This window comes from Branchiostoma belcheri, unplaced genomic scaffold, assembly GCF_001625305.1.
Source record: "Branchiostoma belcheri isolate BF01 breed outbred unplaced genomic scaffold, Haploidv18h27 scaffold102, whole genome shotgun sequence".
Lineage (NCBI taxonomy): Eukaryota > Metazoa > Chordata > Leptocardii > Amphioxiformes > Branchiostomatidae > Branchiostoma > Branchiostoma belcheri.
The window spans coordinates 1,044,717-1,066,966 of NW_017802403.1; the positions used below are offsets into that span (position 1 = coordinate 1,044,717).

At 37.6% G+C, this 22,250-nt stretch overlaps 2 protein-coding genes across 2 annotated transcripts in view; one reads left to right on the forward strand and one right to left on the reverse strand.

Moving 5' to 3' along the window:
* Positions 1–273: 273 nt before the first annotated feature.
* LOC109475071 (arachidonate 5-lipoxygenase-like) lies at positions 274–14,698 on the reverse strand. Its single transcript, XM_019775615.1, has 17 exons — positions 14,457–14,698; positions 13,349–13,518; positions 12,442–12,575; positions 11,618–11,662; positions 10,770–10,892; positions 10,066–10,163; positions 9,481–9,613; positions 8,556–8,654; positions 6,906–7,002; positions 6,128–6,245; positions 5,457–5,549; positions 3,993–4,053; positions 3,693–3,807; positions 3,144–3,232; positions 1,579–1,752; positions 828–991; positions 274–414 (listed from the first exon to the last, which is right to left on the reverse strand). Exons 1-17 carry the CDS (start codon positions 14,639–14,641, stop codon positions 297–299), a joined length of 2,016 nt encoding a protein of 671 aa, XP_019631174.1. The 5' UTR covers positions 14,642–14,698; the 3' UTR covers positions 274–296.
* Positions 14,699–17,220: 2,522 nt separating this feature from the next.
* Positions 17,221–22,250, forward strand: part of LOC109474738 — a 9,545-nt gene continuing 4,515 nt past the window's right edge. The window contains exons 1-5 of the mRNA XM_019775100.1: positions 17,221–17,345; positions 18,252–18,312; positions 20,194–20,292; positions 20,752–20,871; positions 21,402–21,442. Of these exons, the coding sequence (XP_019630659.1) occupies positions 17,280–17,345; positions 18,252–18,312; positions 20,194–20,292; positions 20,752–20,871; positions 21,402–21,442 (387 nt within the window). The 5' untranslated portion in view covers positions 17,221–17,279. The remainder of the gene's footprint in view (positions 17,346–18,251; positions 18,313–20,193; positions 20,293–20,751; positions 20,872–21,401; positions 21,443–22,250) is intronic.

The following is a 22,250-nucleotide window of genomic DNA, read 5'->3' on the forward strand; positions in this document are numbered from 1 at the left end:
GTTCCCACATCAGTTTGCAAAACAATTGAGCTGGTAGCATGTTGATAATTTCTAAAAATTAGCAAAAAACTGCTCTGGGGTCCGCGCGGACCCCAGGTGTACAGATTAATCAGTCCGGGAAGGTGTACTGTTGAGGGTTAAAGAAGCCACAGGGTCAGTATCCTGAGGAAGACCAGAGTAACTGGTCTAAACCTCTAGGTGAGAGAATGTCTTTGTGTTGGGGCAAAAGTTTTAAACAAATATGCTCACACCATTGTCTCTACAAATCACCCGCTCATAATCTATGTCGAAGACACCTAGATGCTGATGGCGTTGGGGATGTTTTTCGGGTCCAGATAATCGTAAGGCTGGAAACGTTGCTTCTTGTTTTTATACTTGATCTCACTGGAGATTCGGGCCAGGTCTTGCTGAAATCTGGTTTAGAATAAAACAAGAAATGAGATGGTGTGTCATTTTTAATAAAATGACCAATTTCTTGAAGCTATGTGAATTTAAGGCTCACTAACGATGTTATTTATTGATATGTGCAATTTACCCTCAAAAACCAGGCAAATGATAATTCTTGTAAAATTTTATAATGTAATATTGTCAAATGAGGTTATTGATTGATGTTAAATGTGTAATATTTACGTTAACAAAGCTGTTTAAGTACAATGTCATGTAGTTAAAAATAAATGCAAATATAGTCGTTATAATATAATATGTATTTCATGTAAGGGGATTCCAGGAAAAGTAATGTTGGAGATTTTTTAATAAACAATCGCTACAATGATATGCGTATTATAACGAAAGGTATTTTATAAATTGCAATAGAAAAAAATGTTTACTTCAAGATGACTTGGTCAACCGCCTCTCCCCGCAGGTACTCTATGTCAAAGTCACCCAGAGGTTGTGTCGCACGTTCACTGAGGATCGACATTATGGTGTTGATTCCAACGGCTTCTAGCTTTGACGGAAGTGCATCGAGGATGTCTTGTTCCGACAATGGATCCTAGTATTTCGAGGCATGAGAAAGGATAGAAAAACATTAGCCCTGTATTTGTATTTCCTGTTTGTCGTTTTGCGTGTCAATGACCTGAACCAGACGTTTGTCACTATGGTAACTAGAGTTTGTTTACATCATGTCACTATGGTAATTAGAGTTTATTTAGATCATGTTGCATTTTTTAGAATTTTAACCATACACAATGTCATGTATGCAAAGCTTGGATCTTAATAATGTCAAACTTTAGCTTTCAAATATTACTATATCCGAGGTCTACAAGAATATTGCGGATATGTAATCAAATGTAAATACCAGATATTTGCAATTCAAATTCATATTCCTTATGCGACTAGACTTATGACAACTCCTGCATACTATACATGGGGAAGTATATTAAAGTCTGTATATGGATAATGCCCCAATGATTCTATAAAAAAACATACATATCCCATACTAGCCACCCACCCTTTTATTAGTTAGGTTTGCCTTTTGAAAATGTATTTGATTATATTTAATAGATACCATTCCAATAAAGGTATCACGTTACAATAAACAAGCTCGCACAATAGAGTGTAAGGAAATGAATTTGGAACCTTAGTTTTGGGTGGGTCCTTAATAAGTATCAGCGGCATGGCTGGTACAAAGCCGTACTGGTCAAACTGCATGAAGTTGACAGCTGCGTGCTGCACGCTACTGGTGAAGATGATGCATGTCAGGGTCTGGATCAGCTCATCAAGGGTGGAGAACTTTCCGTTTCCAGGAACTCCCTAAATACAGAAAAAATTATCATCAATAAATGACAGTTTGATACTAGAAAGGTAATATTTGCAAAGCAAATGCATCATGCTTACCTTCGCATACGGTCTGGTTCGCGTATGGTTAATTACCTTCGCCAAGAAGGTTATGTTTTCAGGGGCGTTCGTGTATGTGTGTGTGTGTCTGTCTGTCTGTAAACACGATAACTTGAGAAGGCCTTGATGGATTGTCTTGATACTTGGTAGGTGGGTAGGTCTTGATGAGACCTCAAAATGATTAGATTTTGGACCCCCTAGCGGCTTGTTATGGTACTGCAGCTGAACTTCCGGTTTTGATATCTCATGATCTAGACATGCTATGGTGATGAAATTTAGATGGTAGGTAGCTCTTGTGCTGGGGAAGAAGTGACGTGAGTTTAGGCCCCCTAGCGGCTTGCTCTGGAACTGCAGCGATATATTCTTGAAAATATTCAAAAGGGGATAACTTAAGAACCGGTTGACGGATCGTCGTGAATTTTGGTATGTAGGTAGCTTACGTGATGCTTAATATAATTATGTGACAATTATGCAAATATGGATGTAATTTGCATAATTGATGGGGAAATTCAGCTGTATTCCATGATAGGACAATTAAAGCTTGTGACATTGGTAATTGACAACGAAAGAAACACAGGAAAATATTGATTATGTTAATAATGACCTAATTTGCATAATTAATGAGAAAATTTTATAATTATGTAATGATAACTGCCTGGAATTTCATACTTGTGGTATTTGAAAGTTAAATTGAGGTGAACATCATTAAACATAATTTATTCAAATCAGGACCTCATTTGCATAATTTATGAGGAAATGCTAGAATGCATTGTTTGTTAGTATAAGACTGTTGAGATTATGATAAAATGATATACTTCATGAAAATTAGGTTCCTATTTCTTAAATCAGGGGGGAATAATCTAATGTATAATTTGTCAGTCATAAAGATTAACATCATTTGGCGAAGGTATGAGATCGGGGAACTCTAGTTCTTACTCAAACGCATCCATATATGGTGACAGTAGTCTAAATCACTCCTGCTATAAATTGCAACATTATGTAAACAAACACTAGTTCATTGACCTTCTTTGTTTAGAGGAGAAGAAAAAATAGAAAAAAAAATGTTTCTCCTCTACATACAAACAAGGTAAACATAAATATAGCAAAACGTCAGCTTATTCTAATACTTACACATTATGTTTCCCGTGTTAGTTATTCAAATTGGGATCGATGGCGCAGTGAAGAACACGTTTGTTTTCTCTCAGCATCTGTACACTTTATGAAGCCGTTGTTTTGATGAACGAATTCTAGGTCATTCTTTACTGAGCAACAGTGTTAAGATTCATCAACTATAAATCTGTGAATACCTTGATTGCAGTTTTGCCATCCTCTGTGCATACAAGAGCCTTTGCAAATGCCTGGATCTCGAAATCTTCTTGTAGTTTTTCGGAATCACCTAGGAAAGACAAATGTTATTTTTGAGAGTTTTGCGACCCTATACTTCATGCCAGGTCCGCCATTTGTATGTGTTAAACAGCAACTCTGGCCAGGTCTTCTCGCTGCGTTATCATTGGTCAGCCAATCACATAATCTGCCCACATGTTGTTGGAGGGAAAATTACCAGCCAATCATGTTGCCTCTTGGCCGTACGAGGCAAAGTGATTGGCTGTTGACGACTTGCTATCGCTTCATGCAGACTAGTTAAAGCACAGGGCGCGGGCAACGGTCGTTATTTGACATATACATATTAATAGAAGCTGAGGGGCTGGTATGATAAGAATGGTAGATATTGTGTCGTTTACTATTTTCTATGTAATATCTGTGTAATAACAATACATTTATCAATTCAAAAGCAATGTTAAGGTTTATTTCCAGCTCCTAAGTACCAAATATTCGATCGTGTTTTGCAGACCTACCATCTTTGCCATAGAATATCTGTACTATTCCTGTGACATATTCTTTAATGGCGTTGTAAATGGGCATTGCATCATCCCTATAGTAGTACTTTGGAAGGGCCTCCACGTCATCAACCTAATTAAAAAAAAACGAAAAGGTGAATGGTACGATTCCGGTTTTACTTGACACTTTTTGTAGGCACAAACCATTATTGCAGAGAAGCCAAATCAAACATGATTTATAAACCTGTATAACCTAAGATAGCCACATGAAATAAAAAATACAAGTAGTTGAATATTTTTGAATGACAGTATACTCACTCCACGATTCTTGAGATCTTCAGGCAGAGTTCCATCTACGTCCATTCTCCATGTCTGCAGTCTGTTGGAGAGAAAGAGCGATTTAGCTTTTATTATTTAGTTTGAAATATCTATTATTTTAGAGCCATCACATAGGTACACATGATCTTTTTTATCAACTGGAGTATATTATCTTGTGTGTTACAGCAATACAGATACAGATATTGCATCGTTAAAGTCGCATGGCTCAGCAACGTAAAGAACCCCCTTGTTCCTACAACTGATCTTACTGTAAGGCCACAGCAAGTAAATTTTATGGATGACATCCTCCGCAGACTCCAAATCTAATGCGAGCGGGTGAAAAAAACAAGGCGGGCCGAAAATAACAAGGTTCCTACATTTGAAAAGTTTGACTCAACCATTGTACAAATGGTTTTGATTCAGTGGGAACATCACATATACACAGCCAGCATCACATATCACTGCATCAAAGTAAGAAACAAAACTTAAATCAGAGTCTTTTCTTGTCTCATCTCTTCATAGCTATCTACCATCCACCTTTCGGCATGGCAACAGACATCTTTGCCCATTTTCGACATGTTGACCACTGTCAGAAGGCAACAAAATTTTTTTTTTTTTTCCAAATCAGGTGAAAATAAATGCGCGCGTGGATGTCATCCATAAAAATTACTTGCTGTGGCCTAATCACTACATAATATTCTTTTAATACGTGTTTACTTGAGAGACATTAAAGGACCAAACAGGCTTCAACATCAATGCATTGAGATGATATTTATATGTAATCATTCGGAGATATTGTCATTATTGTTATTATCATAAGTAGTAAATGTATATTATCGTATAGCCATGCAGGCGATGTCAACCAATGGGAATTCTACATTTCCCATTGGTTATCAGGTCGTAAAATGTAAGTGGTTTCTTCGGTTGGTTATCGCACCTGACCACGGATTATCTCACCATATACACATTGGGGCAGGTATTAACCCTTTGAAGACATACCCGCACTCCCCTTGAACATAGATTATGTAAATATTGTAACTTGAACAAATTAGAAGACGAACGCCATTTTGTAACAGAATGTGAATTGTATAGCCAAGAGAGAAATGAACTGTATACATTTGTACAACACCTATTCCCCTATTCCACGCACTTAAGTAGTGTAGAAAAATTCATATTCCTTATGCGACTAGACAAGCCACCCATCGAAAAACAGATCTGTACGTTTATTGCTGCAATAACAGTAAAGCGAGGAGAAGTTGAATTTATATAACGATAGTTAATTTTGTATTTGTTAACCATGTTCATTCTTATTGTTTTGTTGTGACCTGTACTTAGCCAAGTGTGGCAGAAATGTGCAATAAAGGTCTTCATTCATTCATTCATTCATTCATTCATTATTTCTATGACACATCGAACCTTTACAAATTTTTAAAAAGTAGAACCTATATAGGCCTAGTGTGTCACCTTTCTTTGATAAGCTCGAAGGCACCTTTCTCTCCGATATTCGAGACTTTGCTAAGGGTTCCTTCATCGCTGATTAGGACTTCCCTAGCGAAGCTGAAAAACATGTATATGATAAAAGAGAATTAATGACAAATAGGGTGTTTAATTGGCTAAAAAAACATATAAAAATCCCCTTGCAAATATGTAAATGTAATCAGATAATTTACCTGACCTGTTATGTACAGAAACATTGCCAGAGTGTACATTTCAGTTTCACGTAATACGGTGCAATTTTACGGAATACAGTGCAATTTTATTAGTATACAGTGCAATTTTACGGAATATACTAGTAGTGCAATTTTACTAGTATACAGTGCAATTTTACGAAATGCAATACAATCGTATTAGTATACAGTGAAATGTTACGGAGTACAGTGCAATTTTACTATAATTATACAGTGCAATTTTACTAGTAAAATTCCACTGTATACTAATACGATTGCACTGTATTCCGTAAAATTGCACTGTAGAATAGTAAAATTGCACTGTATACTAATACGATTGCACTATGTTCCATAAAATTGCACTGTATACTAATGTGATTGTACTGCATTCCGTAAAATTGCACTGTGTACTCTGGCACCCCTGGTACAGTTAATAAGGCCTGATAGCAGTCAGTGATGGTATCCTACTTGTTAATGGCCAGTAGCTTGAAGAAGTGAGGCTCCAAAAGACGCTGGATTGGGTGCGAGCGGGAGAGTGTAGTCTTGGCCGCAAGAGCGCATGCCTCAACCACCAGGTGGGTAAAACCTGAAAAGGAACGAAGCAAAGGTTACGTCTAAGGCCACACCAAGTAAATTTGATGGATGACGTCTGCGCGCGCATTGATTTTGGCCTGTTCCTAGAAAAAAAAAGAAATTCCGCTTCCTGTAACTATGACCAAAGAGTCACAACAGTACCGCAAATCGTTAGATTGACGTGAAACCCGTAACGCGAAATGGGTAAAGAGCACATGCTTTGTTTCTGCGTGGGCCTGCAAAAATGTAATGAAAGAAACAGGACAGGACGACAACTGCTGTTCCACCTGATTTATTGCTGTGTCCTAACATTTGTCTCTTAGTATATTTCTAATCTAGGCATCTTGTTTTCTAGGGCCCTTTTCTTTCGCCCTCTCGCATTAGATATAGGGTCTCCAAAGGACGTCATCTATAAAATTTACTTGGTGTGGCCTAAAGAACAATATGGCGTTGGCCTTCCTAGTGGCAATTTTAGCATTGTGTAAAATGAACATAATTATGATATTCAGATTTTTTTTTAATATGCCTACTACAATGTAATATAAGTATCTGCACGGTCGATTTTAAAAAGGCATTTGACCTGAACAACGACGTACAGACATGAGAATATTTGTCGTTGTGTTTACTGAATTGTATAGATATGTTATATTAAAAAAAAGACAAAGAATAGTACCGAGGTGGGGCACAGCCTGGTGGTAGTTCCCATCTGCGCAGTTGAACCACATTTTGGCATAAAGCCAGGTGTAAGGCGGGTCGCTTGGCAGGAACACCTGTGGTTTGGACATATACCGTTCTAGACTTTTAGCTTTCGACACACACAATTATTTATAGAACCTCTCATACCAAGCCTACTGCTTAACCCTAAACAGTACACCTGGGGTCCGCGCGGACCCCAGCACTGTATATTCTGTAATATCTTTTTTGTTTCTAAGGATTTTTTTCTGAAATTTTAGGTAATTGTTACCCACAAAGTTGTCTCTCAATACAGTGCAGAAAACTCCGTTTCTACCATTTATAAAAAAATTATATCTGATTTTCTTTTGGGGTCCGCGCGGACCCCAGCTGGCTTTCGATCATAATGGATACACTGGCGTTCTTATACATTACCTTATTTCCGTTTTTATATGTTTTTATGCACTCATCGTATGTCTACCAAGTTTTCAGAGGATGGTGTAGTAATAGAATTAAATTTTAATGACTTTGGTGTAATTATGACGTCCTATGACGTCAGAGCTAATAATATAGTCCGCCATATTGGATTTTGACCAATGACGTCATCAAATTAGCATATTCTATGCATATTAAATGATTTAACTTATATTTAATTATGTAAGATGTTATTAATGTTGGAAAAGAAGTGTAATTTAATATAAAACTCAGAAAATTTTTATGTTTAAACCAAAATTACTTCTATTTTCAAAAGAATAGCCCGTTGCCATGGCAACACAAAAAAACATCAACTTACTAGTATTAAACTAATATGAACTTTTTTCCAGAGACATTTTAGGAAAGGTCTCCAAATTTGATACTTCTAGCGCAAGCCGTTTAGCCGCTATCTGAGATCAAAGTTGGGCCTCAAAAGCCCCTTCAGTCTGAAATGGGTTTAAAAATCGGGTATTTCTTCTTGTCTTCTTTTCTTCACCAAAAAATAGAAAAAGTTCAAAATGTATGATTTTTGTATGTAATGTGGACACAGAGGTTCCCACATCAGTTTGCAAAACAATTAAGCTAGTAGCATGTTGATAATTTCTAAAAATTAGCAAAAAACTGTTCTGGGGTCCGCGCGGACCCCAGGTGTACAGATTAATCAGTCCGGGAAGGTGTACTGTTGAGGGTTAAAACATTAGGCTAGATTCCCGGAAGGCAGGCCTGCGTATCGTGCTTTTTCCACCGCTAGCGCTGGCCACCAGTCAACAACCAATTAGATCCTCCTCCTATATTGTTTGAGTGAGCCAATCACGTTGCATCTTGACCGTAGGCGGCGACGCGATTGGCTAATGAGAGCTGGCCAACACTAACGCAGTTTTAGGGACCGATTGCAAGCCGATTCTAGATATTATGCTATTGGCATCTCTTCAACGAGAAGTCTGCTAAGCTGAATTTATTCAAAACTCTTATTGATACTCTAAAATCAAGATTTGAAAAGGTATTTACGTCAAAGGGACAAGGTATAATATGGGTTGCACCAATCATATGAAAAAAAGCTATTAGTAGTTCTACTATCAATATATTACATCCTGATGTAACGCAATGGGTTATTACTAGAAAAAGGAGAAAAAAAAATCTTCCTTTTAGAAACATCAGAATAAAACAGGTAATGTACCGGATGTTGCTCCTTTCCATCGTTGGGATACAGTTGGATGGCTACAGGTACCAAATCTTTCTTGTCATTGACGAAGAACAAACCATATGGTGCACACATCTGTACAGAAAATAAGGATAGTTCAATACCTTAAAGCTAATGACAAAAGAATGAAAATCTAAATGATAATATATGTAAATTATTCCAATCTAAGGTTCGATTATTAAAAAAAAATGGTTCTATCATTGTTAGCCAAATATGAAACTATGTCCATAGATATTTTCTCCTGTACCCAAATATTACACATGCCTGGCGTGTCAACGTCTGTTTTATTACCGTTATCCATGTGTTCGTGTACATAATTTAATACACGTAGTCTTTATTCATGTAATTGTATTGTAGTATGGTTTTGATATTTAATCTAATATTCTAGTGTCCAGGAGGACAACTTGCAATATTTCGCCGTCCCTTCCACTTACATATTTCTTGTACCATTGGTAAGGCCATGTTGATTTTATTATATGGATAACATCCGCGCGCGCATGAATTTTCGGCCGTTCCCAAAAAAAAAAGTTTTCAACCATACTGTAAATCGTACAAAACAGTTGCAAAATGAGCAAAAATATACCGTAAGTTACGAAAAAATAAGTAAAAACTATACCAATGTCGTAGAATGCCAAAATCAAACGAAAAAAGAGACGAAATTGTAATGAAATGAACTTGAAGATTAGATTATTCGCCAAACCATATTCTGTCCCATTTGTTCAACCCTCATGACCACGTAGATTTCATAATGAAAACAACTTTTTTTTTTTTTGCAAAACCTTTTTTTTTTATTCGCACGCGCGCATCAGTTTTGGGGCTCCCGGAGGATGTCATCCATATAATCAAATCAGCATGGCCTAAATACAAATAAATTATTTGATAAACATTTAACGTAACTCACAGGCCTGTTCTGGTTTTTGAACGCTGCTATCCCCATGTGTGAGTGGTCCACAATGTACAAACGCTTCTTATCGAGAGCTTCTTTAAGCTTGAGACCTAGCTGCGGTTCCAACATGTCTGCCGTCACACCAAACCTAAGAAAGGTATTGACAATATAAAAACATGAATTTAGTCGCCTTTGGGACCGCATTCTCTCCACTTCAGCAGTGTCTCTTAAACACACACGCACACACACACACATACACGCACGCACGCACGCGCGCGCGCGCGCACACACACACACACACACACACACACACACATACATACATACATACACACACACAAAGATACACACAGGCACACACACACACACACAATGAACACACACACACACACACACACACACACACACAGACAATGAATACACACACACACGCACTCACACACATACAGAGAGATATAAACCCACACACACTCACACGCGCACACACTCAAACACACGGACATACTCACACAAACACACAAACGCGCGCCCGTACACACACACACACTCACACAGACACACAACGACACACACGCGTGAAAAAAAGAGTAATATTCTAACTTTTCTGGAATCTTTTCACACAGTTTAATGGAGGTCGGGTTGATTCCACACAGTCGCTGTGCACCAAAGATTTCGTCCTCTTGCCATCGGAACATCCCCTGTATTTTTTTTCAAAGAATGAATGAAGACCTTTATTACTAGTATGTATATTGTACAGGTCACAACAAATAGTATACAAAAAAACATTGTTAAGTAACTACAGCTAAGTGAATTCGGTTTTTAGTAAAGGTACAGTCAAGACCAGATATGTTTCTTAATCGACTGTTTTTTAAAGTTGATTTAAAGTATGAATTTGTCTGTACTGTTTTATTGTATTGTACTGGTTTATGGCGACGTTGGTTGTTGTTAGGGTTATTGTTTGCATGGCACTGCCATGACTTCATGATTTTGAGGAAGTTTTGGTACCCTCCCGTCCCCAGAGTGTATAGTGAATGAGCCACGGGGTCAAAGAAACTGGGGCATCTGGGGGCAGACAGGTTTTCCCAAGGGTTTCCAGGAATGTGGGTATGTCAACAAATAGAGCAGGGAGACATTCCTGTGGACATTCCATGCCTGTGGAAAAAAATCCTGTACGATTCCTAGAATTCTTGCAAATTGCAAACAATAATGTACCTTTAGGCTCCTCCCTGAGACGTTGCCAAAACGTTGGCACTTGTCTATTAACAACACTGCAAAATGATAGATTGAATTCGAACATTTCGTACCTTCGGGACTTTGCAAGGCGGAAAGGCTTCGGTGCAACCTTGAAAACTGCCAAATCTTCCGCCAAAGATGGCAATCGGAAACTTGGTCAGCTGCATGATGCGTGCAGTTTTTTCCATATCATCCTGCATTGTGTGAAAACAAATATCATGGATGACATATTGTGACAATTATGATTACTTAAAGATGAGGCAAAAACATGTACAATAATCGTGATTCCATATTATATACAATTATCTATTGCACTGGCTAAATAAAGCATACATACTGTATCTCAATTGTAACTTTACTGTCATTATCACATAATAATATAACATATCAGCCTACTTTGGTTCTTTAATTTAGAAGACGATGCATGTACAGAAAAGAAAGTAATCATTATATTTAAGATTAAAATCATTATATTCATAATTATATGGATGACATTCCCTGGGAACCCCAAAACTGAGCGATTGTGCGAATAAAAAAGATGGCAAAAAAGTTGATTTCATTGTAAAATCTACTGGGTCATGAAGGTTGAACAAGTGACACAGAGTAGGGTATGGCGAATAATTTACTCTTCAAATTCATTTCTTTACATTGTCGTCTTTTTCGTTTGATTTTGGCATTCTACGACATTGCTATTGTTTTCAAATATATATATTTTTTCAACTTACGGTAAATATTTGCTCATGTTGCAACTGTTTTGTACTATTTACAGCATATAGTTGAAAACTTTTTTTTAGGAAACGGACGAAAATGCATGCGCGCGCGGATGTCATCCATATAAATCAAGATGGCCTTATGATAAACTGTAAAATAAATAAAGTTTATCAAGAGAATGAATATAGATTTGCTCAAATTCACGTACCATATCTTGTTTTGCAAACTCTTCCTCTGCAGGCAATGTTTTCACCTACCCAGAGATTTAAGAAAGATGTTAATTAAACAAGGAAAAGAACAGACTCATAAACATGGATACATCATATTCATGTATTTTTACATACTGTTAACGTAAATTTGACACATTTCCATAGATTAAAATAAAATTCATATAATTATTTAATATAATATGCTATATTGAGCAACACCACTGAATGTGTACATAATGATAAGTCAATGGCTAATCAACATGGATAAAGCATGATAAAATCTGCATGGGTAAAGGTCCGGCCAGTTGAATGGGATCTGGATAATGGTTGTTTAATTGCATGGGTTAGTATAGCTAGGCTAGTTCTGGTCTGAATCAACTGTGCTTTGTGACTACACCAACGCATCGTTTACAATTGTGCTAATGATAAACTGTTCGAAGCGTCATGACACATTATTATATATTTTTTATAAGCCTTTGCCTTAGCTTACAAACAAATATGATAATTGTTTGGTCACATCTAGGATTTCTTTAATTTATTTATCATTAGCTATTATTTTTTGGCTTGATGATTAAGATTTGGGGTTTGTTTTCTTATATCTTAGATTCCCTTAGTTTATTTATCACTAGTTAATATTTGGTAGCCTCATGATTAATATTTGGTATGTTTTAAGGAGGAGGACATTGTACAAGCCTTACAGGCTTCTTTCCTCCTCCCGCACACTGTTTTTATTTCTTTGTTTTGTATTTTCTGATTAATTCAATGTTCAATAAATAAATAAATGATATACACAATAAATAAATAAATGATATACAAAACGTACCGCAGGTAGCATTCCAGGAGCTGATACAGACGCGTAACGTTCTTTCATCTTCACCAGCTCCTCCGCGCGATCCTGGGGATTCAGGTCGTCCTTAGGAAGCTCACAGTCTCCGGGAATTAGCCACACGTGGTCGTCTATAGACAGTCACGACTTAGTACGATCTTATCATTCTTCTTTATTATTTATTCAAACAATGGTCAACATAGCAGCAATACATGAACAAAGAAAATTATGGACTGCTGAATCGTATTGATCTCGCATGTCCATAAAAATACACTGCGGGCACGACAGCAACATATACATTAGGTCGTGTTGCGTGGCGGCAGAGTGCTCGACTCGGAACCAAGAGGTCCCGAGTTCGAGACCTGACATGCTACAGATCTTGTGCCCTTGGGAAAGGCACTTAGCAGGACTTTTTTCACTTCATTCAGGTGAAAATTAGTATTGTACCCTGTGTTGGTGGCGGCATAATATAAGTTGAAAAACTTGAGTGTGTGAGTGTGTGAGTACGATCTTGTGATTACATGTTGGAATATAAAAAAAATCACTTCAAAACGCAATCTCGCGAGAGTTACGGACCTTCATCACATGAGACTTAACAACTGATACGTAAGCAATTGATTAAAATCTGTGTGTTGGAATAAAGTTCAACATTTTACTATGTGAACATACAACCAATATAGATGAACATTCATGATAATCAGTACGATCTTATCATGGAATAAAATAACTTGATATTCGAAGGCAAATCGAACTCTACTACTGAACAAATTACGGAAATTACTATCAGACGCTTCGAGCGATCCCTCACTGAATGAACTGATAAAAAAAGTCGACACTAATCACATGCGAAGGAACTGAAAATAAAGAAACAGTTTTGCAGTGGAAAAGGGACAGAATGACTGACTTTGCTTGATCCAGCGATGAACAGGGAAGTCGTATGTAGGTCCGCTGTTGTCGGGGTTGAGTTGTACAGAGACGGAGTCACAGTACCAGTCGTCATCAGGATGGGAGTCATCCCGCCACAGCTCCAGCTGAAGGATCGGGGCTGTCACCTTCACATCCTTCAGTTTATACCTTTAACAACAAAACAAAACTGGCAATGAAAACATACATTGCCATGGCGACGGTGGTTGCTGTTGGGGTTATTGTTTCCATGGCACTGCCACCATTTCATGATTTTGAGGAAGACTTGTTACGTCTAGACAGATACAGTGCACTCCTCCCCTGACTGTGGAGTGAACGAGCCTCAGGGTCACAGAAAGTAGGGCCATTGATTCGGGGCAGAGAGTTCTTCCCAAGGGTTTCCAGGAATGTGGGCATAGATGTGGGTCAGAGACATGCCTATAGACACTCCATGCCTGTAGACAAAATGCCTGTATCATGCCTAGAATTCTTGCAAACTCCACACAATACTGTACCAATGGGCTCCTCCCTGAGACGTCGCCAAAAATGTACTGTAAGTGATGGAAATGCCTAAGCAATTGTTACCTGCATGAATACTTGTTGCAAATGTGTGTGTGTGTGTGTGTATGTGTGTGTGTGTGTGTGTGTGTGTGTGTGTGTGTGTGTGTGTGTGTGTGTGTGTGTGTGTGTGTGTGTGTGTGTGTGTGTGTGTGTGTGTGTGTGTGTGTGTGTGTGTGTGTGTGTGTGTGTGTTTGTGTGTGTGTGCTTCTGCATGGCCCTTAGTTCAGATTGTAATGAATATGGTTGGGTTGAGTCTACCCTGGTGGGAGAATTGCACATCAATTACACCTGGTAGCATTCTTTGTTTTCACAAGTGTTTTTTCCGTTACATGACCTCCTTGACAGCCCTTGCACGATAAGGAAACTTGTAAACACCGTGGTGAATGAGAAGAGGACACAGTCACCCCCACACAAGATCTAAATATTTAATGTAGGTCTGTTGTAAAATACTTTACTGTAAAAATACAAAGTCACAAAATGTTATGTGCCACATTTAAATGGTTTTATGATAATTCTTAGCATTGACAAAAAGACGTGAGTCTACTTACTGTCCCTCGCATCCTTTTTCAAAGTCATCTTTCCACCACACATCCAGCTGACGTGCCTGGGACTGATGACCTTTGTCGTCGTATAGACGGATGTAGACGTTGGAATCGGTTTCAGCCCCGCTATACGTCCCTGTCTTCGTTTTGACGAGGACGTTAATGCCTTTAAGGTCAGCGGTCCCATTCATGTTCTGTAGATATACAGGGTTGTACGGGGTAAAGGCAAATATGTCGTACAGCACCGTGCACAAGTATTTATACTGATATGATATGATATGATATGAATCTTTATTGCATGTTCTTGCCCAGATGGGCTAAATGCACAAGAGGAAATGCAGTATGCAAAAACATGAGTATTGCATACTGGGACGCTATATTCTAATGCTAATTTCTAGGAATTTATACAATCATCTTAACAATACTATATACTACCTATCATCTACTGTTAGTTGCCAATTCTTCTCTCTTTTTGTAACATTTGGAAACATAATTACATAGTTTGTCTGCTATATATTCGTTCTTGCATGACATCAAGTGTTTAAACATGTCAAAAACTAAAGAGAGAGCAGAACTTTATAGTCTGATACAATACATGTTTCCCAGCTTCAAACACTTCATCAGTACAGACAAATCTATATGTATAATAAGAAGTTTATTGCAAATTCATGCCCGGAGGCATGCAAATTACAAACACAAAAGAACAATTTGAAATTTGAGTATAAAATAACTTAAATCTACATGATGAAAGTTAGTTGTCTAAATCTATAGTTATGCCTAAAACTATGTCTGAAGGGTTCGGCTTCACTTTCGTAAACCATGGCAGCGTAATGTCCCACCTTTTCCAAAATTAGTGGCTTTGAGGAAATTAAAAGAAGAATATTTTTTCTTTGTAAGTTTAGCGAAATTGGGATAAATTGTAGAAGTTTGAATAGTCAACTCATTTCGAGCGTTGTTATGGAACGAAGAGTTTGAGATAAAGTGTATTTCGTCTTCCACAGCCTTTGCACTACAATATGTACACATTCTTTCACATACATGTATGCTTCTCTCTATATATACCGGCCTCTCACTATTTCGAGAGGATGGGCGCTAACTTAACTCTAACAATAAACAGTTTATTTTACGAATATACGCAAATTATTATCTTCTGATTATTTATTCAACTTGCAGTTTGAGGGGATTCAAACCAAGAGAATTAAAAACAGCAAAACTCACCTCGGTTCAGAAAATGCAAAAGACGCCTGTTTTGCTGAAAAAAATTGTCTTACAATGAGAGAGAATATATGGAGAGGCCGTTTTTCCCTGTCACCATGACAAAAACTAGCTCAACCGGTCTTTATGGAAATTCCTAATTAAAAACTGTAGGTCTTTATGGAAATTTCTAATTAGGCCACAGCAAGTAATTTTTATGGATGTCATCAGCGCGCGCATTGATTTTCGCCTGATTTTGAAAAAAAAAAAGAAATTTTGTTGCCTTATGACAGTGGTCAACATGCCGAAAATGGGCAGAGATGTCTGTTGTCATGCCGGAAGGTGGATGGCGGATAACTATGAAGAGAAGAGACAAGAAAAGGCTCTGATTTAATGTTTTGTCTTTCACCTTGATGCAGTGATGTTTTATACATTCCTTTTATATGTGATGGTGGCTATATGTATGTGATGCTCCTACTGAATCAAAACCATTGTACAATGATTGAAAACTTTTATTTCTCAAAGTTGTTTCAATGAGATATGGATGTTGTAATAGTTATCAGTAAACTTAGCACAATACAGGTATTATTTCTTGTTTAACAAGGTTTATGATGTCAAGATTTGAAAATTTGAGAATCTTGTTTTTTTTGGGCCCGCCTTGTTTTTTTTTTTCGCCCTATCGCTTCAGATTTGGAGTCTGTGGAGGATGACATCCATAAAATTTACTTGCTGTGGCCTTACAGACAGTAGGTTTGACAACTTTATTCTGAAATTCACACTGGGATTGGCAGCACAAACGTGTCAAAGTTGATAAATACAAGGGAATCTTTCATACGCAAGCGCCACCAACCAGTTAATGAGCAAAGCACACAAGGTGTCCGAGACGATGAATGAGAACATAAGACGTGATTTCGTAGCATTGTATAGTCTGTTATTCCGAAGTTGCTTGTATACCCAGCATTGCCTGTAAAACAGGTTGCTACATTTTCAAATTTGACGTCACAAACCCTGTTAAACAAAAAAAAAATGATAACTATATTGTGCTAACTTAACTGCCAACTATTACAACATCCATTTGTCACTAAAAAACAACTTTCAAAAATGAAAGTTCTCAATCAATGTACAAAGGGTTTTAATTCAGGGGAAACATATATTTTAAAAAGGAAGGCAAATATATTACTGCATCAAAGTAAAAGTCAAAACAATAAATCAGAGCCTTTTCTTGTCTCCTCTCTTAATATTTATCTGCCATCCACGTTCCAGCATGGTAAGGCATCCCATTTTGCCCATTTTCGGCATGTTGACCACTGTAAGAAAGCAACAAAATTTCTTTTTTCTTTTTTTCCAAAATCAGGCGAAAATCAATGCGCGCGCTGATGTCACCCATAAGCATTACTTGATGTGGCCTAATGCCCAGGTTTTCGATAACGTTACCGCCTCCACCCATCTGCTTGAAGATTACTTACAAGGTGGGCGGGGCTAAAAAGCATGACCGACAGTTCAGTGACCTCTAACCCCGGAAGTAAGAGAGGTCAACATTTGACCCTAAGAACGGCGGGTGGTGTGAAACAAACACTATTTGTTCAACAGTCGTTCTTGCATTTAGGGTTTTGTCCCAAATACTATGTAACAAAAATGGAGTTAGGAAACATTGTCAAAGTTTCCGTGCGAACCCTAGACATAGACTCGTCTCCTATACAGGTAAGTTAGGATTTCAACTTCTGTTTTGAAGAATTTTAGCCTGTAGTGATATTTTTATTCTTCGGTGACCTAACTATATTATCCTCTTGCATGTTGGGAGCATTGTAATTAAGGCTGCGGTCCCTTGACATGAAAAGAACATACGTAACATGCCCTTAGGCGCTGCAGAAGTGTTTAATCTACCATGTAAATACAGCTTAATGTAATGGCTTAGAATTTATGCAGGACAACGTAAGATAACACAAATAGTATTCAACACCTTAAGAAGAAGGGTACAGATAGTGTTCAACGCCTTAAGAAAAAGAACATTAGACTGAAATTACTGGTAGATACTGTTACATAATTGTGTCACTGTACTTTGCACAAGGCTAAAATATGTCCACATTACACAACCATATAACTTGAAGCTTTGCTAGTGGTTAAATATTAACCAGGATTTTAGCCTACTAGTAGTCTAATGTTTATTGTCCTCCAGACTTGAGGCATTTACTGAAAAATAGTTTGAAGGCCAAAGCCAGTAAATTTTATGGATGACATCCTCCGCAGACTCCCAATCTATTATGTAATAGGTCAAAAATAAACAAGGCAGGTGAAAAAAAAGACAAGGCACACCAAAATAGTAAGATTCCTACAGTGTCAAATTTTGACATCATTAACCTTGCTAAACAAGGAATAATACCTATGTTATGCTAAGTTTACTGCCAACTATAATACAACATCCATTTGTCACTGAAACAACTTTGAAAAATGAAAGTTGTCAATCATTGTACAAATTCTGTTTTGATTCAATATTCGAAACATATTAAAGGAATGAAATACTTCATCAAATTAATGAATCAATTTTTTTAATTTACTTTTGATGATATTTTTTTCTTTATTCTTATTTCTTTTCTTTTTTTTCTCCAGGTTTCAGTGAAAGAGGAGGCCACTGCTGGGGAGGTTCTACAAAAAGTGGCAAACGTTTTAGGTAAGTTGACATTGATCTGAGTTTCTTACAGTTAAACTGTATGAACCCTTGACCACTCAGTCAGGCCCTTTCCCCAGTAGGATAGAATTGTCTGGATCAAAGCCAACAAAAAAGCTGTATCAAAGCAAAACTTATAAGTATTCCGCTTGATCTAGACAAGTGGAAAAAGGGCCTCAGAGGGCTTGAGATAAATTTTCTACATACATGTACCAGCACTAGTGTAATAAATTTGAACCTAACAAAGTTCACCTGTACCACTTATGTGTACTATTCAGAAATATTTGCCATTGTTTCTTTTGTACTTCATAGGTGGCAACACTCAATACAGCAAAATTAACAATGCACATTCAGTTACATGCACACACTACACAATGTAACTATAAGCCCAGTACATGTCCAAGTGCAGATTAGGTGCAGGTATAGACATTAAAAAATATCTGCACAGCTCCAATTTTACCTGCACTAAACCTGCATATACCCAGTACATACGTACATGGACCAGTGCATGTTAGGTGCAGGTAGACATGAGAAATACCTGCACACCAATTTTACCTGCACTAACCTGCATATACCCAGTACATGGACCTGTGCATTTTAGGTGCAGGTAGACATCAGAAATACCTGCACAGCTCCAATTTTACCTGCACTAACCTGCATATATCCAGTACATGGACCAGTGCATTTTAGGTGCAGGTAGACATCAGAAATACCTGCACAGCCCCAATTTTACCTGCACTAACCTGCATATACCCAGTACATGGACCAGTGTAGGTTGGGTGCAGGCAGACATCAGAAATACTTGCACAGCTCCAATTTTACCTGCACTAACCTGCATATACCCAGTACATGGACCAGTGTAGGTTGGGTGCAGGCAGACATCAGAAATACTTGCACAGCTCCAATTTTACCTGCACTAACCTGCATATACCCAGTACATGGACCAGTGCAGGTTAGGTACAGGCAAACATCAGAAATACCTGCACAGCTCCAATTTTACCTGCACTAACCTGCATATATACCCAATACATGGACCAGTGCAGGTTAGGTACAGGCAAACATCAGAAATACCTGCACAGCTCCAATTTTACCTGCACTAACCTGCATATACCCAGTACATGGACCAGTGCAGGTTAGGTACAGGCAGACATCAGAAATACCTGCACAGCTCCAATTTTACCTGCACTAACCTGCATACATGTATATACCCAGTACATGGACCAGTGCAGGTTAGGTGCAGGTAGACATCAGAAATACCTGCACAGCTCCAATTTTACATGCACTAACCTGCATATACCCAGTACATGGACCAGTGCAGGTTAGGTGCAGGTAGACATCAGAAATACCTGCACAGCTCCAATTTTACCTGCACTAGTAACCTGCATATATACCCAGTACATGGACCAGTGCAGGTTAGGTGCAGGTAGACATCAGAAATACCTGCACAGCTCCAATTTTACCTGCACTAACCTGCATATACCCGGTACATGGACCAGTGCAGGTTATGTGCAGGTAGACATCAGAAATACCTGCACAGCTCCAATTTTACATGCACTAACCTGCATATACCCGGTACATGGACCAGTGCAGGTTAGGTGCAGGTAGACATCAGAAATACCTGCACAGCTCCAATTTTACCTGCACTAACCTGCATATACCCAGTACATGGACCAGTGCAGGTTAGGTGCAGGCAGACATCAGAAATACCTACAGCTCCAATTTTACCTGCAGTAACTTGCATATACAGGTGGTATTTTAAGCCCCATATTGCTTTAATTTACTGTTCAATCAAACTTCTTTATATTACAAGTTTAATCTGAGCTTAATATACGTGTTACATGTAGTAAGTGTTTCTGACGTATCTTGGAATAAAATTTTTTTCAGGTATCCATACAGAAAACCTGCCTCTGTTCTCGTTGTTTGAATGTATGGAGGCACCGATAAACAGACTACGTGACCAGGACATAGTACCCTTCACTACAGGTGAGGAAACTCAAATAAATTCAAATACTGTACAGTATTGGAGGTAATTTTTATTGTAGACAAACCTCTCTTTTGTGAGACATTTCTTACTTTACTTTTTTTACTTTTCTTACTTTTATTGTGAGACTTTGATATTATAAATATTGCTCATATTTTGGACCCAACAGTTGAAGGAAGTCCCTTCTCTTTAGAGTTGTTACAGTTTTTCCATTTATTGATAGGTGATTAGAAGTTTTAAATTCATTGTTTTTATTAAAATCCAGCCTGGTATGTTCACTATATGGCTCCTGTCAAAGAATATGGGGCTATCATTTTGATGCCATGGTGTTTTTATTATTTTTTTTCTGCTCTGTGGCACACATGCATTTCTTATTAAAAAATCTGAGAACTAATAAATAAAATTGGTGTGGCCTAAACATACATATAGTACTCACCTGCCCCCCTCCCCCTTGTCCTTAGGTTTGAGTATTCAGAAGTGGTGTTTTGAACCAGTGAAAGAGGAACAGGTGCTGTCCAGGAATGTGGATACAGCTGCGATACAGCTGCTGTTCCTACAGGCGCAGGCAGATGTCAGGGAAGGTGAGGCTTAGATTTGTTTACCCCTTTTGTTTTGTCCAGACTATTATAACTGCCCAATATTTATGATATACATGTAGGGTGTCATACCAGCTTTTGTTACCTTAGCTGTATCAACTTACTATGTTAGGTAGCTGTACTAAATGTAAACTTAAAAGAATTTTTTTTTCCAATACACAGGTTTGGGATGCAACCCATTTCTTTTTCATTGAATTTTTTTTATTGTTTCTTTTTTTCAGCTATAAAACGGTTAATGATCAATCATCACTACCTATTGTCCTGTACCAGCCAGGACCCTTAGCTAGTACATATTTTACTTTAGGTGCTTTAACTTAGCATAACTGTATTAAGCATGTTTTCTAAATGATGATCTTCAATTCCAGTAAGTAATTTTAGTGTCAGTAAAACTTCTGCACTGCACTTGGTTTATATAGTAGGACAGATTTAATAACTTTTAGCTTGGCTCAACAGCAATACCCAGTATTTTACTCATTTGACCTTGCATTTTGTGTAATCACCCTTTTTTTTTCTAGGAAAACTACACCCCAGCCCTGAACAGAGGACAAAACTAGAAGGTTAGTCACAGCTACAAGTATATGATATCCCTAAGTGCATTGAATTTGTTTCAAGCTCGTTATAGGCTCTGTCAATAACATGAATAGAATAGAAGATGAACAACACTTTATTTTAGACTGTACTTTATATTCTAATGAAAGACCTGTCCTTTTTAATTATATCAAAGAGAAGTTCCCATACTTTGAACACCTAGGTGCAAATGATAAATTTATATTTTTGATGCGTCTAGACAAACCCTATATCACAAACATGATCTGTTCACACATTTTCCACTGTACGAAAAAGCGAAAAGAAGTTGACCTCTCTATATTAGCTCAGTGACTAGGACACTTTGTATTAGCCTAGTATAGTACTCTTATATATTCCTTATGTATGTATGTCTAAGTCAAGTAGTGCATCTCTTGTCTCCAATTTTCTATATACGTTTGTTATGTGTCTGTTATATCTTGACCTGTACCTAGCCCGTCGTGGCATGAATGTACAATAAAGGTATTTCATTTCATTATTACGAACGGATATACACAGTGGAAAGTTGTTATTGAAAGGAGAAAAAAAAAACAGTTGTTTGGTTTTTAAATAAGAAGAAACACAGTGCAACTAGAAAGGCCAATATTTGCTTTGGAGCAAATACAGCGATGGCTTCACCACATTTTACGACATGGCAGGGAAAGAATGAGAAACACAAGGGAAAACAATGCTTTACATTGATATAACTATAATATGAAGTAACATACAACTAAGATACAACAGTTGGATAGCTATTCCCTACCTTTATTGGTTAGGAGTTTTAATTTAGTTCATAATAG